Here is a 22453-nt window from a genome sequence, read left to right as displayed (position 1 = left end):
AAATCCCAGTTACTTTTCACTATAGTTCTCTGTGAGGGTCTAATAGCACTGCCCCCTTGTGGGGCTTGGGCAAAACTGAACGGTATGATTGACATCGTCAAGCAAAAGGGGCAAGAGACAAGAGAAAAGAACATTATTTTCATTGAAAATCAGTTCCAGATTTTATGGCAGTGAAACGAGTGACCCTGCCCAAAGTTTAGGCATCCTGAGAAAATTAAGTAACAAATTGATCAAAGAGTCATATTTTGGCAAAAGAAAATTTTAGCTAAAAATTATCTAAATTCCAGAGTGGGGCAGTCCAGGAGGCTTAATAAGTGTGCAACAGAAATGAACCAGCACAGAATATATTATCATTTTGAAACTGCACAATAAGAAAATGGTAAGGCATAAGATATATATATATATATATATATATATATACACACACACACACACACACATATATAAACATATATATACATATACACATATATTTATATGTGTGTATATTTGTGCATGTGTGAGTAACATCAAGTACCCTAGCATGCCCAGGATGACTGCTAGCACAGGTTCTTTGATCTGCTTTTCTAAAGAAAAGCAACTCAAAAAGGGTTAGCAATCTTGCTTTAATAAAACATATATATATATAGTTTACTTAGTTCAGGGGAAAAAGTCAGCACCCTGAACTTCAGAGAAAATACAAACAGAAAATACAAGTAGACAAAAAATACAGACAGAGAAAATAACACAATTAAACAGACGAACAGATGGGGGCTTTAGCTGTCTCGCTGTCTGACCATTACATACATACATACCAGTTTCTGCGTTGTCAAAGCCAGGGGGCTCAGCAGCTGCCCAGAGTCTCATCTGGCCAAATCCCACAACTCTTCCCATAAGTGAGCCCCCAAACAAAACCTCTTCTGTATATGTACCCTTCTTCAAGGTCAGAGGACATCACAACCTTCCCAACCCACTGCCCAATTACAAAGTAACAAAAGCTGTGGGCCTTCCTGAAAAACAAGACACCCCTAAGCTAGCTTCTCTTGTTGGGCTCCAAGTGAGTCCCATTAAGGGGCACAAAGATCTTCAAATACCCTTACCATTATTCTGTGTGTGTGTGTGTGTGTGTGTGTGTGTGTGTGTGTGATCTCTCTCTCTCTCTCTCTCTCTCTCTCTCTCTCTGTTCACCAAATATTCTGGATTGATTGCTACAGCAAATAAGCAAAATGCATCAGAATGGAGAAGGACCATTGTAAGAGGAAATACATCATCCAAGAGAGATAGCATAGTGTGCTGGAGTTGGACAAAGTTCTGGACTTGAAATGAGCAATACTTGGGTTCAGGACTATCTCAGATATTTACTAAGTATTTGACCTTGATCGAGTCACTTAAAACCTTTGAACTTTAGTTGTAAATCTGTAAAATGGGTATAACGGTAGCATCTTCCTTAGAAATTTGTAGGAATATATAACTCAGAAGATAAAATTTGTTTGTGGAGCTTTGCAAACTAATAATAATAAATTTAAAATAATAAATATGATTAATAATAAATATTGCTTTTATTTTCTTTTTCTTCATTTCTGAACTTACGTGAAAAAATCCCCTGTGACTTGCTTAACAAATTCTATTTTCCACTAAATGTACTGCCAGGAGTCCAAATTTACTCATTCTTTGACCAATGGGTCACAAGATAGAGTGTCAGCTTCCTCTCTCAAAGTAATTTTTTTTTATTTAAAATCTCCTTGCATATTTGCTCATAAAAATACAGGAAAATTCCCACTATTTCTGTTCTCTAATTTTCTGAGTCTTAGGAGCTTTTGATCAAGGTGACATGTAGGACTTTTATCCCTTCTCATTCCTACTAACTGTCTAACCTGAAGTCCAAAAACCTGGCCAAGAAACAATGGAAATAAGAAGAAAAGGAGAAAGAGCAAAAAATGAAAAGGCAAGAGAAGAGAAAAAAGAAGAGGAAGAGAAAAATAAAATTAAGAAAGAGTAAGAAAACTTTTTTTTTTGCTTTCTGGAGGGCAGTTGGGGTTGTGACTTGCCCAAAGTCACACAGCTTGTAATGTCTTATTATCTATCCTGAGGTCACATTTGAACTCAGGTACTCCTGATTCCAGGGCTGGTTCTCTATTCACTGTGCCACCTAGTCGCCCCTGAAAATACTTTCTAATGAATGAATATACTGAGAGTAAAGTGGAAAAAAATGATATACAAAGTTTCTAAAATATGTTCAACAGTGAGAAAAGAAAAGAAAGTAAAGAGTTAATGAATTACTACATAATCTTTTTTTCAGATAACAGATGTTGAGACTTTCTCCTTTATATGTTGGGACAGTGGCAGAAATTGACTAATTTGTAGAATAAATGAGGCTGATCTAGGTGGCAAAAAAGCAATAAATGATTGTTAAATTGATTTGAAGTCAGAAGCAGGAGGAAGATGATATAAACAGTGCTTTTGGTGGATGAGATAATAATAGTGTATGATAAAGGGAAGACAGGGCTACTCAATTCTAATTTAGATTTTCTTTTCAGTACCCCCAAAATAATCATCTTTAAATTGGATGGGCTAGAACATAAAAGGTTAAGAAATCAAAATAATGAAGAGGGTAACTCTGTATGATGATACTCCATTTTTTCAACAAATACTTATTAATGAATGAATAAATAATAATAAATAACAATAAAAAAACTTGTATCAAGTGCTAAAATGCAAATTCTCAAAACACTTACACTATAATGGGGGAGGCAATGCTAAAATAAATTTTGACTGTAGGGCAGAAAGAAAGATTTAGAAGTCCTAAGATATATGGTAATGAAACAAATTGCAAAGTTTAGAAACAGTTCAAATGACAGTTTTTAAAGTCTGAAAGACATTGAGGCAGGTCAGATGGCAAAACCTAGAGGATCTTAGGAAGCAGCTAAAGGATAGATAATAAGACCTGGTTATCTTCCATCTCACTAAAAGTAATAGATTGATTAGTCCTATTTCATCTGAAATGATAGAATGAAGTGTATAGAACTAGGGAAACAATTTATTCAGTGACATTATAAAGACTACTTTGAAAGATTTAGAACTCATATCAATACAATGATATACCTCAGTGACAGAGTACTATAGATGAGGCATATTACTTACCTTCTGCCATAAAGTGATGAGTTTAAAATGCAGAATAGGGAGAACATTTTTTTTAATGTGGTAAATCTGGGAATTGTTTTTGTTTCCTTAACTGTGCATATTTGTTATGAGGGTTATATTTTTATTTTATTGATCAATTGGAGGGAAGTAGAAGTGGTATATGATAAATTCTTGTAAACATAAATAAAATGATGAATTAAAAAAAGGATATACTTCAGATAAGAAAATGCAAATTTATAGCACAAGGAATAATCAAGCATTTTTATGTATGAATTAAATGCTTCTGAATTTAAAAAACACAATATTTATATACTTTCCATCTGAAGTCTCAATGAACTTTACAAATAGTATCATACTATTTTTCTTTAGAGGTAAGTAGGTGGCACAGAGGATAAAGTTGTAGGTCTGGAAATAAGAACTGAATTTAAAGCTGGTCTCAAACACTAGCTGTATGATTGTGTCACAACTAGTCACTTACCCTCTTTTTGCCTCAGTTTCCTAATGTATAAAATGAGGATAGTAATAGCTCTTAGCTCCTGCAATGCTTGCAAAGATTCGATGAAATAATAGTTGTAAAATGCTTAGCACACTATCTGGCACATAGTAAGTGATCTATAAATTCCTACAATGAGGTAAGAAAACTTTAGCATATTGCATTGTGATCTTAGAGACAAGATCAGCCTTTAGCAAAAGAACTGGAGATAGCAGATCTTGCACTACCTACACCTACACTACAAGGTTAAATAAATAGCTTTATGTGGGAGTGAATATGAGACATTTTTGTTAGGAGGCAGTTTGGTGATACAGTAGGTAGAGCATAGGACCTAAAGATCAAATCCTGCCTAAGACACCGAACTATCTGTGTGACCCTGGGCAAGTCACAACCTCTGTTTGCCTCAGTTTCCTTATCTATAAAATGAGGATAATAACAGTACCTACCTCCCAAGAGTTGTTATGAGGATTAAATGAGATTATATTTGTAAAGTGCTTTCCAAACCTCAAAGCATTATACAAATACTAGCTAGTTATTGTTCTAATTTATCCTTCATTTAAAGAAAAAAAAAGCAGTTCAATAGTAAATTACTGCTCTGGCTACTTCATGAGGGCATGAGTTCTCTTAACTGAAAGTATTCACACAGAGAGGCTAGAGGACCATCTGTCAGTGATGCTACAGAAGGGATTCCTCATTGAAGGGCAGCTGGGATAAGATTATCTCTTAGGTTCCTGCCAACTGTAAAATGTTATGATTCTGTGATTTTTGCTGTAACTAAAATTAGTTCTATCAAACATCAGGTCATATAAATACTAGGATGACTTTTATATTTTTGATGTATATCCTCAACCCCAGCACCTATTAAAGTGATGAGCAAAGGGTTAATTACTAACTAGCTGAACTTGAAAGTTGGGTGGTACAGTGAATAGAGTAGAGGACATGGAGTCAGGGAGACATGAATTCAAATTCATCTTAAAGCACTTACTAGCTATATGACCTTGGTCAAGTCAGTCAGTCAATAAATATTTATTGAGTGCAATAGTATATGCTAGGCTTTGTGCTAAGCACAGCATCACCTAACCTCCATCAAGGTAGTTTCCTAAATGCAAAATGAAGATAATAATAAACTATACCTCCCAGGGTTATAAAGATAAGATGAAATAATATTTCTAAAGTACTTTGCAAACCTTAAAATGCTATATAGATGCTTTCTTGCTGTTCAGTCATTTCAGTCTTGTCGAACTCTTCATGACCCCATTTGGAATTTTGTCAGCAAAGTTACTAGAGTGGTTTGCTGTTTCTTTCTTCAGCTTACTTTACAGATGAGGAAACTAAGGCAGAGTTAAGTGACTTGCCCTGGACCACAAAGTTGGCAAGTATGTAAGGATGGATTTGAACTCAGTTCTTTCTGACTCTAGGCTCAGCACTCTGTACATCATGCCACCTAGCTGCCTCATAGAGATGCTAGCTATTCATGAAAAATTGATTGAAAAATTTATTCATTAAGCAACTAAAAAGACCCATCCTAATGATGTTTCAGAAAGCAGAGCTATGCTCCCAGAATGATGAAGATAAATAAAGGAAGAATCACTAATGGTTATGAATGAAAAACCTATCAACATACCAATCTACATAAATTAAAATATATTTTGGGAAGCTATGAATAGTTAAGGAAACAAAAACTACATGATAGTACAATATTCCCAAGATAAAGATCCCCCAAAAGTTGAATAATCTCATCACCTCAAGATTTTGTAAAAGTATAGAGCAACAAAGGGCCTTAGAAGTGAACTAGACCAACCTTTAACTGAACCATCAGAGCTCTTTATATCTCAAACAAGTGATCTCATGGGTCTTCCACTGGAAAGCATCCAGAGTTGTGGCATTTATTCTACCGTAGGACTTCTCTTCTAGTTTTAGACCGAAGTTCTTCCTTATGTTATGGCAAAACTACTTGCTCTGTCTTCTTGGAACAAACAGAATAACCTTCATACCTCTCCTTTTTGATCATTCATTAAAAAACAATGTATTCATCAATTACAATGGGCCAGACACTGTGCTACATTAGGGAAAAAAAAAGTTAAAAGCCAGCATCCATTGGACACCTATGTCTCCATGGAAGACCTGAAGGAGGTGCTACAGAGGTGGCTGGTGGCTAACACCAAGGAACGAGAGGGAAAAAAAAAAATCTAAATGATGGATTTTCTAAATTGAAGGTCTTTGTGCCACTCCTTCCCAAAGACAGGAAGCCTAATGGAGTTGACATTCTTAAAAACCTTTGTCACACTTTAGAAGATACCAACTCTTATCCAGACTAGAAGCACAGTTGCCACTCCTGGCCCAATACCACTACATGACACAGAAATTGTTATTTGCTACATTTCTGATCTGAGTCCATTCACTATTCCTTGGGCAACCTGGAAGCTTTCTGTTCTTCAGCGTTCATTATATTTATGTCAGACTTAGTTCAGACACCCTAGAGGCATCAGCCCTACTGGTGCTCAGAACACCCAAATTGAACCAATTCACTAACCTCAGCTTGCTCCAATATGCAATATTAGAAGGAATGCAATAACACATCTAGCATCAATATCCTTCCTAATATAAGCAACAAGAAGAAGAAATAACTGTAGTGCTCAAGATACAGTGTGACCAGGGAAGAACATCATAGCATTAGTATAAAGCTTAGAATTTGAGGGGGAATTTAAAGAGTATTTATTTTAACATCCTCACATTATGGTAGAAGATGCAAGATTCAAACCCAGGACTTAAAGGCTCAACAATTTGGATGAAGAAGGAGCCTTAAAAGTAATTCAATCTAACCTTATTTCTTAGAAATGAAAGTGAAACACAGATAAGTCAAACATCTCTCTCAAGATATATTAACATAGTAAATGATAGAACCCGAATATGAAGTCAGGTTCTCTGACTTCAACTCCATCTGTCTTCCCACAGCACTCTCTTACTCTGCTTCTGAATCCAAGGTTCTATGACACCACAGTGTCTTTCCATTGTTCCTGATGCTGTACTTCCACCAATGCAGCCTAAGAACAAAGCTTATTAGGCTGCCATGCAACATATTTAATTAATTCTGATCTTGAAAGATACCAATATAGTTTGATCTTTTTAAAGCATCTTCTTATTTTGTACTTGTAAAGATATAATTTTTAATGTAAACATATCCTTACATTTATCTCTACTGTGTTATTGGTGTTAAATGTTTGTCTCCTGTTTAAGACTATCAGGATCAACCAATTATCCAGTCAATAAGAAGTAATTATGTGCCAGACATTGTTACCCCTTCTTGGTATATAAATAAAAAATAAGAAGTAAGTCCCTGGCCTCAGGGAGCTTATGTTCTAATGAGATATTTTTAAATCTCAATTTTGTCATCCAACATTGTTTTATTCCAAGTTGTTGATAAAAATAGCACTCCTCTAAGTCAAGAGTTTTTACCTGGGGTTCTTGAACTTTTAAACAAGCACCCCCCCAAAAAAAAACAACCCCAAACAACCTATAAATTGAATTCAACATAATTGTTTTCTTCTTTAATTCTATGTATTTTAATTTTTGCACTTTATATTATTCTGAGAAGGGCCTCTAGGTTTCTCCTGGCTGTCAAAGGTGTACATTAATTACCAAAAGATTAAGGATCCTTGCTCTGAGTTAACATTGATACATTAATTGACACTCTTTGGGCTCAACTGTTAAATGCATATGCTATACTTGATGAACCCATATACGTGTTGTACATATTCCAGTTGTATTTCATTTGAGTCTGGAAGAACACAGCCCTCAAAGAGCCCAGTATAATAAAGTAGTCAAGAAAGATTTAAGAATAAGAAAATCATAGGAACATTGATTTAAATTAGGAAAGGACTTTAGAGCTCATCTACTACAACCTTCGCATTTTACAGGTGAAGAAACTGAGATGCAGAAAAGTTAAGGAAGGAACTTGTCCAAGGTCATGTAGTAAGCATCAGAAACAGAATTTGAATCCAGGTCCAGCAAATGCAGAGTCAGTGACCTTTCCACTAAGTCATACTGCCAATGATCTGCAGTTTTCTACCTTAGTCAGTTTTCTTAGTTTTGTACCTATAATCTTTGGCCAGTAGGGGGAACCATATTTTTGGAAAGATATAGAGAAGCATCATGGCATACCAAATAAAAACTGATTATTAAACATATTGGCTGTGTGATTCCAAGTAAGAAAAAACTTCTCAGTATTCTAGGCATATTAAACTTCTTTAGCTACCCAGTTATTTACCTCTGTTTGCAGAGGTAGTTTCCTCCCTTGAAGGGGTCCTATACTAATTAATGAGATGTCTAGTCCTTATCACAATACTTAGGTAGAGAGTGTCCAGAAGAAAAAAAAGAAACAACTCAGTGTTTGTAGCAATTCTATAGCTATTAAAAATCAATTTTGTTTTAAATAAACACTAAAACAAAATAGAAAATTCACTGCTTTCAGAATAACCAACACAAAATTAATCACATTTTCTGAATCAGAATCTGACTATAATAAATATCGTCATAACCTAAAAAGCTATTTGAACTCTGGGCACATATATAGGCAGCTCCCAAATCTTCAAGTCTTATAATATTGTTGTTATGAGATAAACCTCCTTATAAAGGAACTTTGGAAATGCTGCCTGTCATGTAGGTGATATTCAAACAGGGGTTTACTACATCAATCAAAACCATAACTAGAAAGTAAAGGACTTTGATTTATTACATAAATAGAACAAAAAGTTGTCAATAACACATGGACATGACAAAGATGCTTCATGAAAATATATAGTCTGAGCCAGTAGTATTGTCTACCTTGATGACATGTACATATTTTCTTCTACCAAAAACTGTTAAAACTTTCAATCCTGCTAAGTATAGAAAACGTAGCCATCTATAAAATGCAATCTAATTTAATGCATATTATCTAATTGTATCAGGAGAAGAATATGATAATGTAACAGAAAGAAGGCATATATTAACCTAGGGTTAGAAGACACCACATCATTAATAACTTTGTTGATATCTGCTCTCCACTGAATAAAAGTCTTAGTCTAAGCTATATTGACCCTCCCAAAGCTTATGTTATTTCCCATTTCCTTTCTATAAGAAATTCTTTAGGGGTGGCCAGGTGGCTCAGCGAGTAAGAGCACTGGCTCCAGTGTCAGGATGACCTGGGGATCAAATCTGGGCGCAGATACTTAGCACCACACCCAGAAATAACTGGCCGTGTAACCTTGAGCAAGTTACTTAACCCCGATTGCTTAAAAAAAAAAAAAGAAATTCTTCAGCTGCATATGATTTGTTGCTTCATTTTTTTGTGATGTGATAAATTATTTAGAGAAGTAGCCTACTAAAGTATATAGAAGGATTGTCTCAGAAGACCTAGCTTCAAGACCTGCCTTTGATACATACAAGCAAAGTAACCAAGGACAAGTCACTATTTCAGTAACCTTAAAGCAAATCCTCTAACGTAGGGATGAGTTACTAATCTGTATTAGTGGACTTTTCATACCAACATGTCCCCATACCAAAGAAATCATAGGTTGACTTCTCTCCCGTTTCCTTAATCTGAGTTCACAAAATGATTAAACATGTAAATCCAACAAACATTTTAACTACATGTAATATTTTAATGATTATATATAACATACTGTGCATTAATATTTGTAAATAGAATATTATCTTATATATTTTCAAAATGGGCAAGTATCAAATCAGGAAGTATAAATATAAAATGAGGAAGATTTCAAAGACTCAGTCTTCTCTGGCTCTGCATGGATGGAACAGAATCAGAAGGTTGATTTTAGCAACATTTTTCAGACAGAAGAGGAAGGAAAGAATCATAATTAGGGAAACATGATTTCTTCCACGTGGCTATTCCTCCCATTGCTGCAATTTTTTTTGTCTTTTCATGCCTTCTCAACCTCTGTGAGTTTTGTCTATGTCTTTCCAATGATCTTCCATGGAGTATCCATCAGGTATGCTTGAGGCCTTCATCATATTTTAGGGTAATATTTAGTCTGTTTCTCTCCATTCCTACTAAATTAACATCCCCTCACAACACACTCTTCTAGATGTACATATCCTAGACTAGATAATGTCATTTCTACTTTTTTTCATATAAGATATAGTAGCATGCTACAATCTGATTATGTTTACCATGTGTCTTTCCATTGGCCTTCAGATTATTTGTGATTTTGTTTGTTCCAAGATCATGGTGTTCTATGATTTCAAGCCATATAGCATCATCAGGAGAATAATTACACTAAAGAGATGGAGATGGGGTTTTATAGCAGTGAGCATTTAGGGCTCATTGAAATCACTGCACCATTCCCCATGTGCAATTGAACACAATTGCCTCCTCTGACTGTATTTGGGGTCCAACTCATTATCCATCTGTAGTACTTGTCGAAGATATGCATATTGATGAGCTATCTTGATGAACTGCCCTCCCAACTAACTTTTCCTGTCACAGAATGAGAAACATGCATTTTTCATTTTCTCTGTGACATTATAATATTATTGAAATTGTTGAGATTTAGCTCTCCAATTTTCATGGGTAAAGGAATTATTAAATGTGTAGGAAAATAACCATAATTGCTCAATGCATGGCATTAGACCAACAAATTCAAGTAAACAAACCAGAAAAGATACTACTCAGTATAAAAGATATACCCCGGCATAGTGCATTAAGTATTGAGGATAGGATGAGGAAGATCTGGACGCAAATCCCACTACTGATTTTTATTAGCCATGTGTCCCTGGGTTAATCATATAACCATTATTGGCCTCAGTTTCCTTAACTGTAAAATGGGGACAAAAATAGTATCTATCTCCCAGGATTGTTGTAAGGACCAAATGAGATAATATTTTAAAAAGTTCTTATCACAGTTCCTGGTACCATATAGAAGGCACTTAATTAATGCTTGTTTCCTTCCTCCCTCCTTCTCTTCCTTTCTTTCCTTCCTTCATCATTCCTTCTATTCTTTTTTCCCTTCCTTCCTTCTGCCCTTTCTTTTTTCTTTCCTATTTTCCTTCCTTCCTGTACTTCAGATAACTCCCTAGACTTATCTATCTACCTGTATGGATATGGTCACTAAACTCCTCTGGAAGTCATATTTCTCATCTATAAAATGAGGAGATTAGATTAGATGGTCTTGAAGGTCACTTCCAATTCTAATCTGGGATCCTATGATATATTAAGTCAAAGTTGGAATTGCATTTTGTTGGAAGGACTTCTTATAGCAGGCATTTCCCCAGGATGATGAAATCACAGAAACTTCTCATGATTTGCAATCAAAATAACAACAGCAGAAACATGAAAAAAAAATGAATGCAGGAGGAATTCAGCTTAGATGCCCAACAGTTAAAGCAAAGTAGTGGAATTAACATATTTCTGCATCTCTGACCAATAGTTGAAGTTGATGTCAAAGTCAACAGAAGGCTTTTCTACAATATGCCCCTGGGTGTTGATTGATGGGGACATGGTACTAGAGTAGATATGCAATAGACCTGACCCAGAATGGTATTATGTTCCTTACTTTCTTACTTAGAAAAAAGAAATAAAATTGATGGTTCTATAAGAAAAGTTAAAAAGGTACATATGGAGGGACATCAAAGTTTACCCAGTTATGCTGGGGTAACTGCTTATACTTGCGGTAGCTGGAGATCAACTATGTTCTACAATAATGTGAAAAGTGCTCCTCTCAATTATTTGCTATATTACCAGGAGAATTATATCCCCAAATTGCTAATGTTAATGTGCTTGGCCAATGGAACCTATACTGTGTAATGAGGTTATATTGGATTTGTTGAGTAATAAAAACAAAAGTACAACTATACTAAAAGCTGACATTTGTAGAGGCTTTAAGATTTGCAAAGTGCTTTAAACACAAATAAGCATCCTTAACTGCTTTGTAAGCATTTAGCAAGTTATGTTCTGTGTCAGTGCTTTTCAAAGTCTTTTTAAGATTTTGTAGGTTTAAATAGCTTGGAATCTCAACTTCTTGCATAAAGTCACAGGTCTACCAATGGGAAGATCTATAGAGACTGCCCAGGCCTAACCCCTCATTTTACAGATAAGGAAACTGAGTCCCAGAGAGTTTAGCTGACATGTCCAATGTCACACAAGGAGTATCAGAGTTAAGTTATAAAGTCATGTCTTCTGCCTCCAAATCTATTGCTCTTTTCATGACAATGCCCCTCATAGCAGGTAGCATGTGGTGTCCAAGACAAGGAGATGTTGTCATTTTCAGAAAGAAGGAAAAGGTCCTTTTGCAACCCTTGCCAATCTGGTGTCATTTTTCAGAGAGTAGGAGGGTTTCTGAAGTGGTGATATTGGGGTGTCAAGGAGGAGGAAAGATGCAAGGATATTCTTTGGGTATCAGGGAAGGCTATTAGTTTGTAAATAATGCTAGAGGCAAAGACAATTCAGCGTGGCTGTGCAGATGAGGGGAGAATATATCGATTATTTGGTTACAGAAGAGTCAATGTTGAGGAAGATTAAGTAGTGGAGGGTTATTGAGTTATTTCAGAGGCCTGGTGTTCATCTTCTTCCTTGATGTGTGGTGGGATGATGGATATTGGTATTGGTCAGACCCTGTCTCGTGATGAAAAAAGCAGGGCTATGAGACCCAGGTCTAGTAGTGTCTTTCTGACTTATATTAGCCAAAACTGTCTCTGGTTTATTCTCTAGAGCAGGGTATCACAACTTGCAACTGGGTCTTTGTAACTTGAGCAACCTAATGCCAGACAATTTTGGACATGTTCTATAAATAACAGAAGTGCAAGACTGAAGAGTGTTTTGGCACCAATATCCTTCAACCCACACTCCTTTCACCAAACCCCAAAGGTTTCTTGTGGTACTCCAAGTGGATTCTAGTGGATATAATTTGGAAACCAATAGACTAAATTATGGACACCAATTTGACACTGACATGTTATTGTCCCTGGATTCAAATGCAAATTTGCCAGAGCATTAATTCTTGAAAAATGATGAGGGAGTGAGTATTTTTCCATTGCTATGTGAAAAATGGTGCAGATTTGTATTGTGTGGCCTCACAGTGCAGAACTGAAGGCAACCATCAGGTGATGGAAAGAGTTTGGGATTTGTAATTAGAAGAAATGGTGAAACAAGAAGACTTGGGTTTGAACCCTAGCACTGCCCTGAGCAAGTCATGCAGCCTCTCTGGGACTTTTTTTTCCTTATCTATTAAGTAAGGGGATTGGGTTAGAGGGCCTCAAAATTCTACTTTTATGACTCTACAAAATTCCTGGAAAGTAGATTTTAGCTCATTTTAAAGAACTCTTTAGCAATTATATGTGCTCCCAATTGAAAATAGATTTTTGAAAGTATTGAGCATCCTGTCATGGCAGATATTCAAGAAAATATGGCATGACTATCTGTCAATGATATTCATCTGTCAATGAGGTTATTTTTCCATTGGGTAGTAGGTAGGACTCAATGACCTTTACAGTATTTTCCAATTCTATGATCCATATAGGGGCAGATAGAAAGAACAGTAGATAGAGTACTAAATTTGGAGAAGGAAAATGAGTTGAAATCCTGCCTCAAACACTTAATGCTGTTGCCCAGTCCTTTCTAGTCTTGTCCACTCATTTCCTTCTCCAACTCATTTTACAGATGAGGAAACTGAGGCCAACAGAGTGAAGTGACTTGTCTAGGGTCACATAACTAGTAAGTGTCTGAAGCCAAATTTGAACTCAGCAAGGCAAGTCTTCCAGACTCCAGGCCTGTTACCCTATCTACCATGCCACCTAGCTGCACCAGACACTTACAGAGCTGTTTAAATAAGTCACTTAACCTCTTTGTGCCTCAGTTTCTTTTTCTGTAAAATGGGGAAAATAATATTACATATCTACCAAGAGCCAAATGAGATGATTTCATATACATACATGCATATATGTGCATATACATATACACACATACCTATACATGCATACATATGTATATGTATATATGCGCACATCTATATTATAATTTAATTTACGTATGTAATCTATAATCATATATGTAATCATTTTGTAAATCTTCAAGTTCTATGTAAATATTAGCTATTGTTTCCTCACTATTATATAGCCATATCACATCTTTTTAAAAATTCTGAGAAAAAAATGCTTCAATTGTTATGTTTGCTGGAAAGTTTTCTGTTTCTCACAAAAGTATAGTAAAATTATTATAATTTCATCTGGTAGGAAATTATTTAAAATCATCTGAACTTGACTTTTAGGGTTCTAAGATACAAGGTGTTTCCAGATATTATTTTGCTTGATTCTTCCATTCTTAAAATTTCCTCTAAAGTCCATTAAGATTATTGGTACACTAGCCTGACTGGGTCAGTGAAACCATGTGACATTAATGACTTTGCACCAGTGACGCAGGGAAGACCATGTCTTCCAAGGCCACAAAGCAGCTATCTTTTGAGATTCCCTAAAGTACTCAAAATTCACATACCCCTCTTCTTCGATCACCTACTACTCTACTCTACTCAAAGCCTAAAGCAGGATAAACTGTTAAAAGGGGGGAAATGTTTAGTATAAATCCTTGTCTTTATAATTGAGAGAATCTTTCCCTTTTTTCTTAGCACAAATGACCTTTTATAAGATTTTTTTAATCTGTAGAGGGAAATAAATCAAGGGTTCAAGGGTGTTTTGGCATCTAATTGTTATGGTTCTGGTTTAAGCAAATTACAAGAAGGGGAAGACTATTGACTGAAATTGAATAGTCCTAATGTTCAAAGAAATGACTTAGAGGAAGATGGTAAATACTTGGAATTATTCATTATCTTCCAAATAGCTTGCATACGGAAGGCCATAATTTTATCTCCCTTGCAGGGCTGTTAATAGGATTCAAAAGAATGAGCTCAAGGGGCCTACTGTGATCTGAGGCTGAGGCTGAATTCCTGGTGTTGAGTCAGACTTGGAGCTCACTCCCCTCCCTTCCTTTTTTTTTTTCTTTTTTGAAGAAACAACTGCTTAGATATTTAGACATAAGATAAAGAGTCACTTCTATTAAGGAAAAGAGTTTGGAGGCACAGAGAAAGAAGAAATGGATGTGATTATCCTCCTGGATCAGAGAGCTTGAATAGCATTCTCATTTAATTTTACTCTAAAGGAGATCCAAACTCAGCAGTGAATGTTAACAGAGAGCCAACTTTTCTTGTTCATCTTGGACATGAGGGACTCAGGCTTGTAGGAAGGGCAGAGGAATACCCAGAGCTATCATTAGTCATTCTGGTACCCAGTGCAAGAGAAAGGAAAGGAACCCTCAAATGACCTTTAAAATTTCATTTTACATTTTTATTACTTTCTTTAATTTTTTATATCCAATATGACCTGCCCCGGTCCCACTCAAAGAGTGATTGCTTGTGACAAAAATTAAAAAAGAAAAAAAAAAAGCATTTCAGCAAAAGTAACCAAGCCCAACAGTAAGTGCAGTATTCCATAGCCATCGTTCCCCTCCCTCGGAAAAGAAGTTAGGTTCATTATCATAGCTCTTCTACAGGCTTAGGCTTATTCATCAAGTGACCCTTTAAGAATCATTTGTAAGAGAAAAGGAAAAGGAGAGGTCTAGTCTGGGGAGACTTCTAAAATCAAGACACAAAGCACTTTAGAAGAAAAAAAAAACTTAGGGCAATGGTCTTGTGGATAGATTCTAGTTCACCAAAACCTTTTTTGGGGAGGCCTCCAGAGCAGGGAGGAGATCAGGCAAAGTCTAGAAGAGCCTCAACTGGGGTGAGGTCAATGGGAGAAAGAAGTGAAGCTTAGTAACTTTATACTTTTATTCACTTATCTATGTAACTGTTGTCTCCTCACTCCCCAACCTCCCTCTATAGGACTGCATGTGTCAGTCCCTGGACTAGTCATTTAACTTGTAATTGCCTCTGGCTACTCTCTAAGACCCTAAGACCATAAGCTGCTGAGAAGGTTCTGATATAAATTGGTGGGGGATTTCCTCCTGACACTATGAAATTATAGGCCTGGTTAAACACACAGACACACACACACACACACACACACACAGTGTCAATGAGTAATTTAGAGAGAGAGAGAGACAGAGAGAGAGAGAAAGAAGAAAAGAAGAGAAGGAAGGGGGGGCTGGAAAGAGAAGGAAGAGGGAGAGGGTGAGGAAAACAGCACTTGCTTTTTTTTATAGGCTGAATTTTGGCATCCCTAAATTTTGGTATCCCTGGGAAAAAAGCTTTGTTTGCTCCACCCTAGTTTAAGATTCAAATATACTTACCTTTTCCAGCAGTTGTCGAAGTTGCCTGCTTTTTGCATCCCGGGAACACAGGTTCTGTTCTGGTGCAACCACTGTGCAAATGCATCGTCCATCAGGATCTTGGGCTGAGCTATACACTTGCCACCCTTCTTTTGGGCTAATCTGAGTCTGGGGAAACCAAGGACAAACACAAGAAACGCAGAACTCAGTTAACAGGATAAAGACAGGGCAAAGGTTCCATAGCATAATCAAAGACTAAACTGTCGTTCTTTGTATCAGGCAGAATTCATACGACCACTTTGTCATGAGCCCAGAAACATTTTATTCCATATACGTCCCTCTAAGTTTGGATTTTCCTTTTTGGACTTAGACTTGCCATTTAACATAGAACAAATTGTTTACCAATCCTAGAGAATTCCCCCGTGATTTTTGTCATATCTTTGACACTTTGACACTATCTTTGGAAGCTTCTGACAAAAGAAAGCTAAAGTGTCCTGAAGCAAACAAGTGCCTACACCATCAGTACTTTTACACAAGGAGATATGTTGGCCAAGCCTTTTTGAAGGATGTAACAATTAATAGTAATTATTTTCTGAGTGGTATAAATGTATAAAATATCCTATAGTCTTCACATCTTTGCCAAGAACTTTCAGTTCCAACAAAAATGTGTTTTGTTTGTGTTTGTGTTTGTTTGTGTTGTGTTTGTGTCTTGTCTGGATTTTCCTCCTTAAGCTAGATAGAAAGCCCTAGCTGAGAATATGCATTAAATCAATGAAATCACACAGGTCTAGTTATTATCAATCTGCTTTGTTTTTCTGTTATCTTCTTTTACCAATTTATGCCTTCCCCCACCTTTTCCTAGGGAACTAACCCTTATAATGAAGAGTTAAAAAGAAAGGGGGGTGGGGCGAGGAGGTTGATTAAAAATAACAAACACATCAATCTTATCTGATAGCATATTAGATGTTCCCTCAAACACTTTCAGTAACTCCACCTTGCCAACAAAAAAATTCCAAATTCCTTGCCCTTTTTTTAAATTTTATTTTTAAATTTAATTTAATTTAAATTTTATTAATTTGTTTGGCTACTTTTAGTTTACAAGATTCAGTTCCATAATTCCTTGAGCCCCAAATTTTCTCCCCCTCCTTCCCCTCCCCTCCACATGGCAGCATACAATAAAGTATAGCATCTGCAAATACTTTCACATTAGACATTATTCAAAAATATGGAATACTTCACGAATTGGCATGTCATCCTTGTGCAGGGGCCATGCTAATCTCTGTATCATTCCAATTTTAGTATATGTGCTGCCAAAGAAAGCATTAAATAAATATCTTTTTAAAAAACAATTTTTGGAGGGGGTTGGGGCAGGTCAATTGAGATTAAGTGACTTGCCCAACATCACACAGCTGGTAAATGTTAAGTGTCTGAGGCCAAATTTGAATTTAGGTCCTCCTGACTCCAGGGCCAGTGCTCAGTTCACTGCACCACCTAGTTGCCCCCCTAAATAAATCTCTTTTTAAATTTTTTTTTTGCTTTCTTTCCTTTACCCTTATGTTGATAGCTCCTCCACAACTTAGATCTATATAACTCTCCATTTCTTTTATTTTCTACTAACCCCATAAAGAGCCCAATGTTTTAAACACCAAACTGATGCACTCATTGTTCCTATGTGTATCATTTTCTCTGGACCTTAGCTAATGACCTTTCTTGTTCTTAAAATTCCTCCCTAACCTTTAGCTGTCCTCCTTTCTTCATCTGAACCCTAACTTTTTTGAAGGCTCAGCTCAAGTGCCTTCCACCCCAGGATGCCTTACTTAATCGCCCAGCCCTGAATTTCTCTAGTATTTATTGGCTGTACCACTCATTTGCCCTTAGCCTAACTTGTATTCAACCATTTAATCAATAAGCATTAAGCCCATAGAGCAGATGAAAAAGTAAACCAGTTCCTGACCTCAATGAGCTTACATTATAATAAGAGACAAAACATGTATATATATGAGTATAGAAGGAATATATACAGAAAATGAATATCGGGTAGTTTGAGGAAGGAGGGCCCTAGAAGCTGGAGTCTCAGGGAAAACTTCATGTAAAAGAGGACACTTGAATTGAGCTTTGAAGGACTCTAGGAGTTACAGGAGGAAATTAAGAGGAATAGAATTCCAGGCATGGAGGACAGAAAGGAGGAGTGTTGTGTGTAAGGAAAAAGTGGGCCAGTATGCTTGGACTGTATAATTTGTGTGGAGAGTAATGTGTAAGAAAATACTGATCTTTTTATATAAATGGCTAATCTTGGATAATGTAGTTGTAAATACTTTAAGGGTAGTGTCCTAGGTTATAACTTTTTTGTTTCTGGAGTACACGGCCCTATTCCTTAGGCATGACTGAAGAATAAGATTGTATTCTGAGTACTTAGTTCACACCTTTCAATCATAGATGGATACCTTAAAATATTTATTGGATTGAACTTGTTCAGATGATGATGATGATGATGATTGATGATGAAGATACCACAACATTCTCATGACAGATACCCTAATGGACTATGTAAACAGTCATTTTATTCAGCATATGGACACATATATTGGCTTCCCTAGTAAACGTGATAGGTTTTGCTTATCTTTGCCTCTAGACTCACGGTTAAAGTAGAACAACCCTTCTTATTTCTTGCTGAACTTAAATATAAAATGGTAGCTTATGTTACAAATTCTTTAAGAGTAAAAATGTTACACTTTCATAGTCTATAAAATCCATGACAGTGCCTTGCAAGACAACTTTTTGATGCTGAAATGTGTGTGGAGGAAGATGGAAATTCCTTCCACCTCTCCCTGGAGTCTTTCAATTTTCATTTTTGGTGGGGGGTGTGTGGGGTGGGTTAGAGGTGGTAGAAATTGATATATCCTGCTATAATATCTATATAATTCTAAACACCTAGATGTTTTTTTCACTCAAAAATAAAACAAAATAAAAACAAAAAGCCTCAGGCAGTCATCTGTATATTTCAAGTGTTTAGTTGTTTGGGCTTGTGAAGACTCAACATCCAGAGGACATTTCACTTCATTTGGGGGCTTTGGTTTCCTATGGACACAGTCAGTGTTTCTGTGCTTTTGTCATGTAGTCATAAAACACATGGTCATTTCGACATAAAGAATGGATGGATATTAACATAATATCGAGCTACCTTCAGTTAGAAAAAAATGCCTTTTACTTTTACATCTGGCTGGGTTTCTTCCCCTTTGCCTCTTGGAGGATAACCCATTTAAATGATCTGAATATATTATAAGTTAAGCACTCATGCTGACTAGCTATTATAGAGACATATAATGCCTATGTCTCTGTTTTCATAAATTTTAATGAATTCCATTTGTTATATGAGACAGTTTGAGGAAGTAGAAAGGGAAATATACAGTTCCAAATTCTAGTTTCACCATTTCTAGCTTTGTGAACTTGGTTTAAAAAAAACCATCATTGTTTTAAAAAATATAATTTAGGTCATCTAGCTCTCAGCTTATTATAAGAATTAGATTACACAGCTAATTCATTTGTTTATTTATTTTCCTACTGGGCATATATAATAATGTTGTAACCACATATATATGCCAGCTATTAGAATTATCATAAATGATGCATATCTGATCTATATAAACCACATAGGAATGTTAGCCTCAGTTTATAGAAACACAGAACCATTGTTGGAAAGGAACCTCAGAGGTCATCTGGTCTATTTCTTACTCAAAGTATGAATCACCTGCTCAAGATCATCCACAAATGGTTATCAAGCTTCTTCTTGATCTACAACAACAGAGAATGCACCATATTTCAAGGCAGCCCATCCCACTTTTTGATAGCTCTAATTGTTAGGAAACATCCCCTTGTATTTAGTTAATAATTGTCTCTCTGTAATTACCACACACTGATTTTAGTTTTTGCCCTCTGGTGCCAAGAACATGTCTAATATCTCACATGAGTCAAGTCAAGCCAAGTCAATATATGCTTATCAAGCATATGCTATATGCCAGGCACTGTGATAACACTAATCACCTTGCAAGCATTATGGTATCACTTGTAGTTTTAGTTTTGTCTTAAAATCTGTAATAATACAAACTGTTCTTTATAGTGTCAATCAAAGGATAGGAGCCAGAAATTGTTAAAAGACGTTTTCTTATTTTTCAAGTTATGGACTCAGTCATTGCATATCCAGAAAGACATAATTAAATTACCAGTACAAATGCAAATAATATATAGCTATAGATTGATATGTACAAGTAGATACATATATGTGTATATGTATATGTACATACACACATATATTATATAACACATAAATACACACAAATAAGAATCTTCTCTTCTGATAAAGAAATCAAATCTTACAATTCTCTCCCAGCTTGTTTTGCATGATCAGTTCTCTATTGCTTAATTTAAAGAGAGAGAAAAGGGTATGAAAAAATAGTCACACTGTAGGTATAAAACTCTTTTTATAGTTTATTTTCAATAAGGTAATTGAAAAAATGTTTCAAAAGAAATACTTTTACTTCTGTAAATGAATATTAATATAGTCTATTGAGGCAAACATAGGAATGATCATTTTTCCTTGAATGAAAATATCATATATTAAGAGTTTACTATGTGTTTGCTATGGTGTACCTTTGGTATAGACACAAAAAAACAGATAATGCCCTCAAGGAGTTTAGATTCTAAGAGGAAAATGCAGTATATATAGGGAGTGTGGCTAGGAAAAGCAGTTTTAGTTTAGGGAACAGAGAGAGTGAGTTGATGTATAGAGCAATCAATTGATATTCACTTTCCAGAAGCAATGGTACTATTGATTTCCTTATTGTTTCAAGAACAAGAAAAAATGGTTCAAATATTACAGGAAAAGATTTCAAGGAGGCCCAGAGGGCTGACTGGAATGGATGTGGAAGTAAAGCATCATCTGGAGCCTAGGACCCCCTAGTAGATAGAATGGGCTACATAGTCTAGCACATACTCAGTCAAGATAGTTGGGTGCTAGGAAGGAATCTTTAGAGATGAATGAGAGTGGGGGCATAGATTCTGGAGGACCAGTGTACAGAGGTTTAGTATAGAGGACATTAGTTCAGGGAGGGCGTGAAGAAGACCAGCAGTAGCAGGTAGAGTATAATATAGTATGAGTATATGGCTACATGTATGGTAGGAATGTGAAGGTGTGGATATATTTTCCTATAATTAGATATAATATTTCAAAAACCTCAGAAATAATTACCAGTTATTTGAATAGATTTCCTTTGTGAGGAGGGGACAAAAATCACCTAATTATAAATATACAGTTGAGTCCACTCAGCAAACATGAATACCAATGTTCACTTGCCAAGTTTTATATCCTTTAGCACATGGTATATTTTCCCAAGAGAAAGTGGCAGTTCCTGTCAAGATTGAGGGTAAATGGAAAAGTGGAAAGATAAACAATGTTCATGTTCATTAATCATTCTCTCAAGTGTCTGCTGAAGAAAGTAATGACCTCATTGGTTCTTCCAAATATCCAACTGTAAAAGTAATTAGTGAAAGCAATGGCCCTTCTTCTAGTTAGTTGAATGATCTAAACCAGGTGCCTGCAAATTATGGTCCCCCTGGCAATTGTCTGTCAATCTCTAGTCTAGACTAGACTATTAAAAGAATTCTTGTCTATTAAGGGAAAGAAAAATTGAGAGAGACAAAGGTGGTAGCAAAGTACCTGACAATGTTATGGTTTTTGAGGAAGAGATAGGACTAGGAATCACCAATAAACAATGCCACTTTTATGATATATCTAGTCTCCTTTCTTAGGGTTCTTATACACTGAAAAGGGGGAGAAGTAAATGAAATCCTGACAACATTCCAGCTTCAAAGATTTATTCTATGGCTTTTGAAGAGCCAGTAAAATTCTAACCTCAACTCAGTTTATCTGTCAGAAACCATTTACCTTCTGATGTCAACAAAACTGCAGACAAGACCTGTCACCCTCTTAGCACTCTCCAAGTGTTTGAGAATTTTTACCATCTGTGGGTGATGGAATCTCATAATAGTATCTCTACACTGCTGTCTTCACATAGACCTAATCTTTGCTATAGCTGATGCTCTTCCCCTTGAACCTTGTGTGTTATTTAGAAAAACCAATGAACTATTTAGTAGCTTTTAATATTAAGAAACTCATGAAATATTTAAAGGGGCTCCAAGCAGAATTAAAATGATATTTTTAACAATTGGATTTTGGGTTTTATTTTTTTTTCTGGCAGTTTAATTATCAGGCTATACTACTCAATTCCTAGATGTAGGTGCCTTATATAATTTAGTCAACTGATACCTGACCTATAGAACCATAGAGGGTGGAGCAGGTGAGTTCATGAGAGCTTATCAAGGTAGTGGTGACTGTAACAAGTAGAGAAATCAGAAATGTGTTCAATATGTGTTCAGCAATATACATATATATGTATGTATGTATATAGATAGATAGATAGGTAGATGATAGATAGATAGATAGATAGATAGATAGATAGATAGATAGATAGATAGGTAGATAGGTAGATAGATAGATAGATAGATAGATAGATAGATAGATAGATAGATAG

General features: G+C 35.8%; 1 protein-coding gene and 1 non-coding gene across 3 annotated transcripts in view; both read right to left on the bottom strand.

Moving 5' to 3' along the window:
* OLFM3 (olfactomedin 3) overlaps positions 1-22453 on the bottom strand; it is a 279691-nt gene that overhangs the window by 41466 nt on the left and 215772 nt on the right. For both annotated transcript variants that reach the window (XM_069090514.1, XM_069090513.1), the window contains exon 2: positions 15888-16034. In XM_069090514.1, the coding sequence (XP_068946615.1) occupies positions 15888-16034 (147 nt within the window). The remainder of the gene's footprint in view (positions 1-15887; positions 16035-22453) is intronic.
* Positions 17086-17189, bottom strand: LOC138162980 (U6 spliceosomal RNA). The gene has a single exon (XR_011168778.1). It is a non-coding gene; the product is annotated as a U6 spliceosomal RNA (small nuclear RNA).

This window comes from Petaurus breviceps, unplaced genomic scaffold (genome assembly GCF_028583685.1).
Source record: "Petaurus breviceps papuanus isolate PSGF00001 unplaced genomic scaffold, PetGlider_PUasm1.0 186, whole genome shotgun sequence".
NCBI classification, from domain to species: domain Eukaryota; kingdom Metazoa; phylum Chordata; class Mammalia; order Diprotodontia; family Petauridae; genus Petaurus; species Petaurus breviceps.
This window is presented reverse-complemented; position numbering and strand designations above follow the sequence as displayed.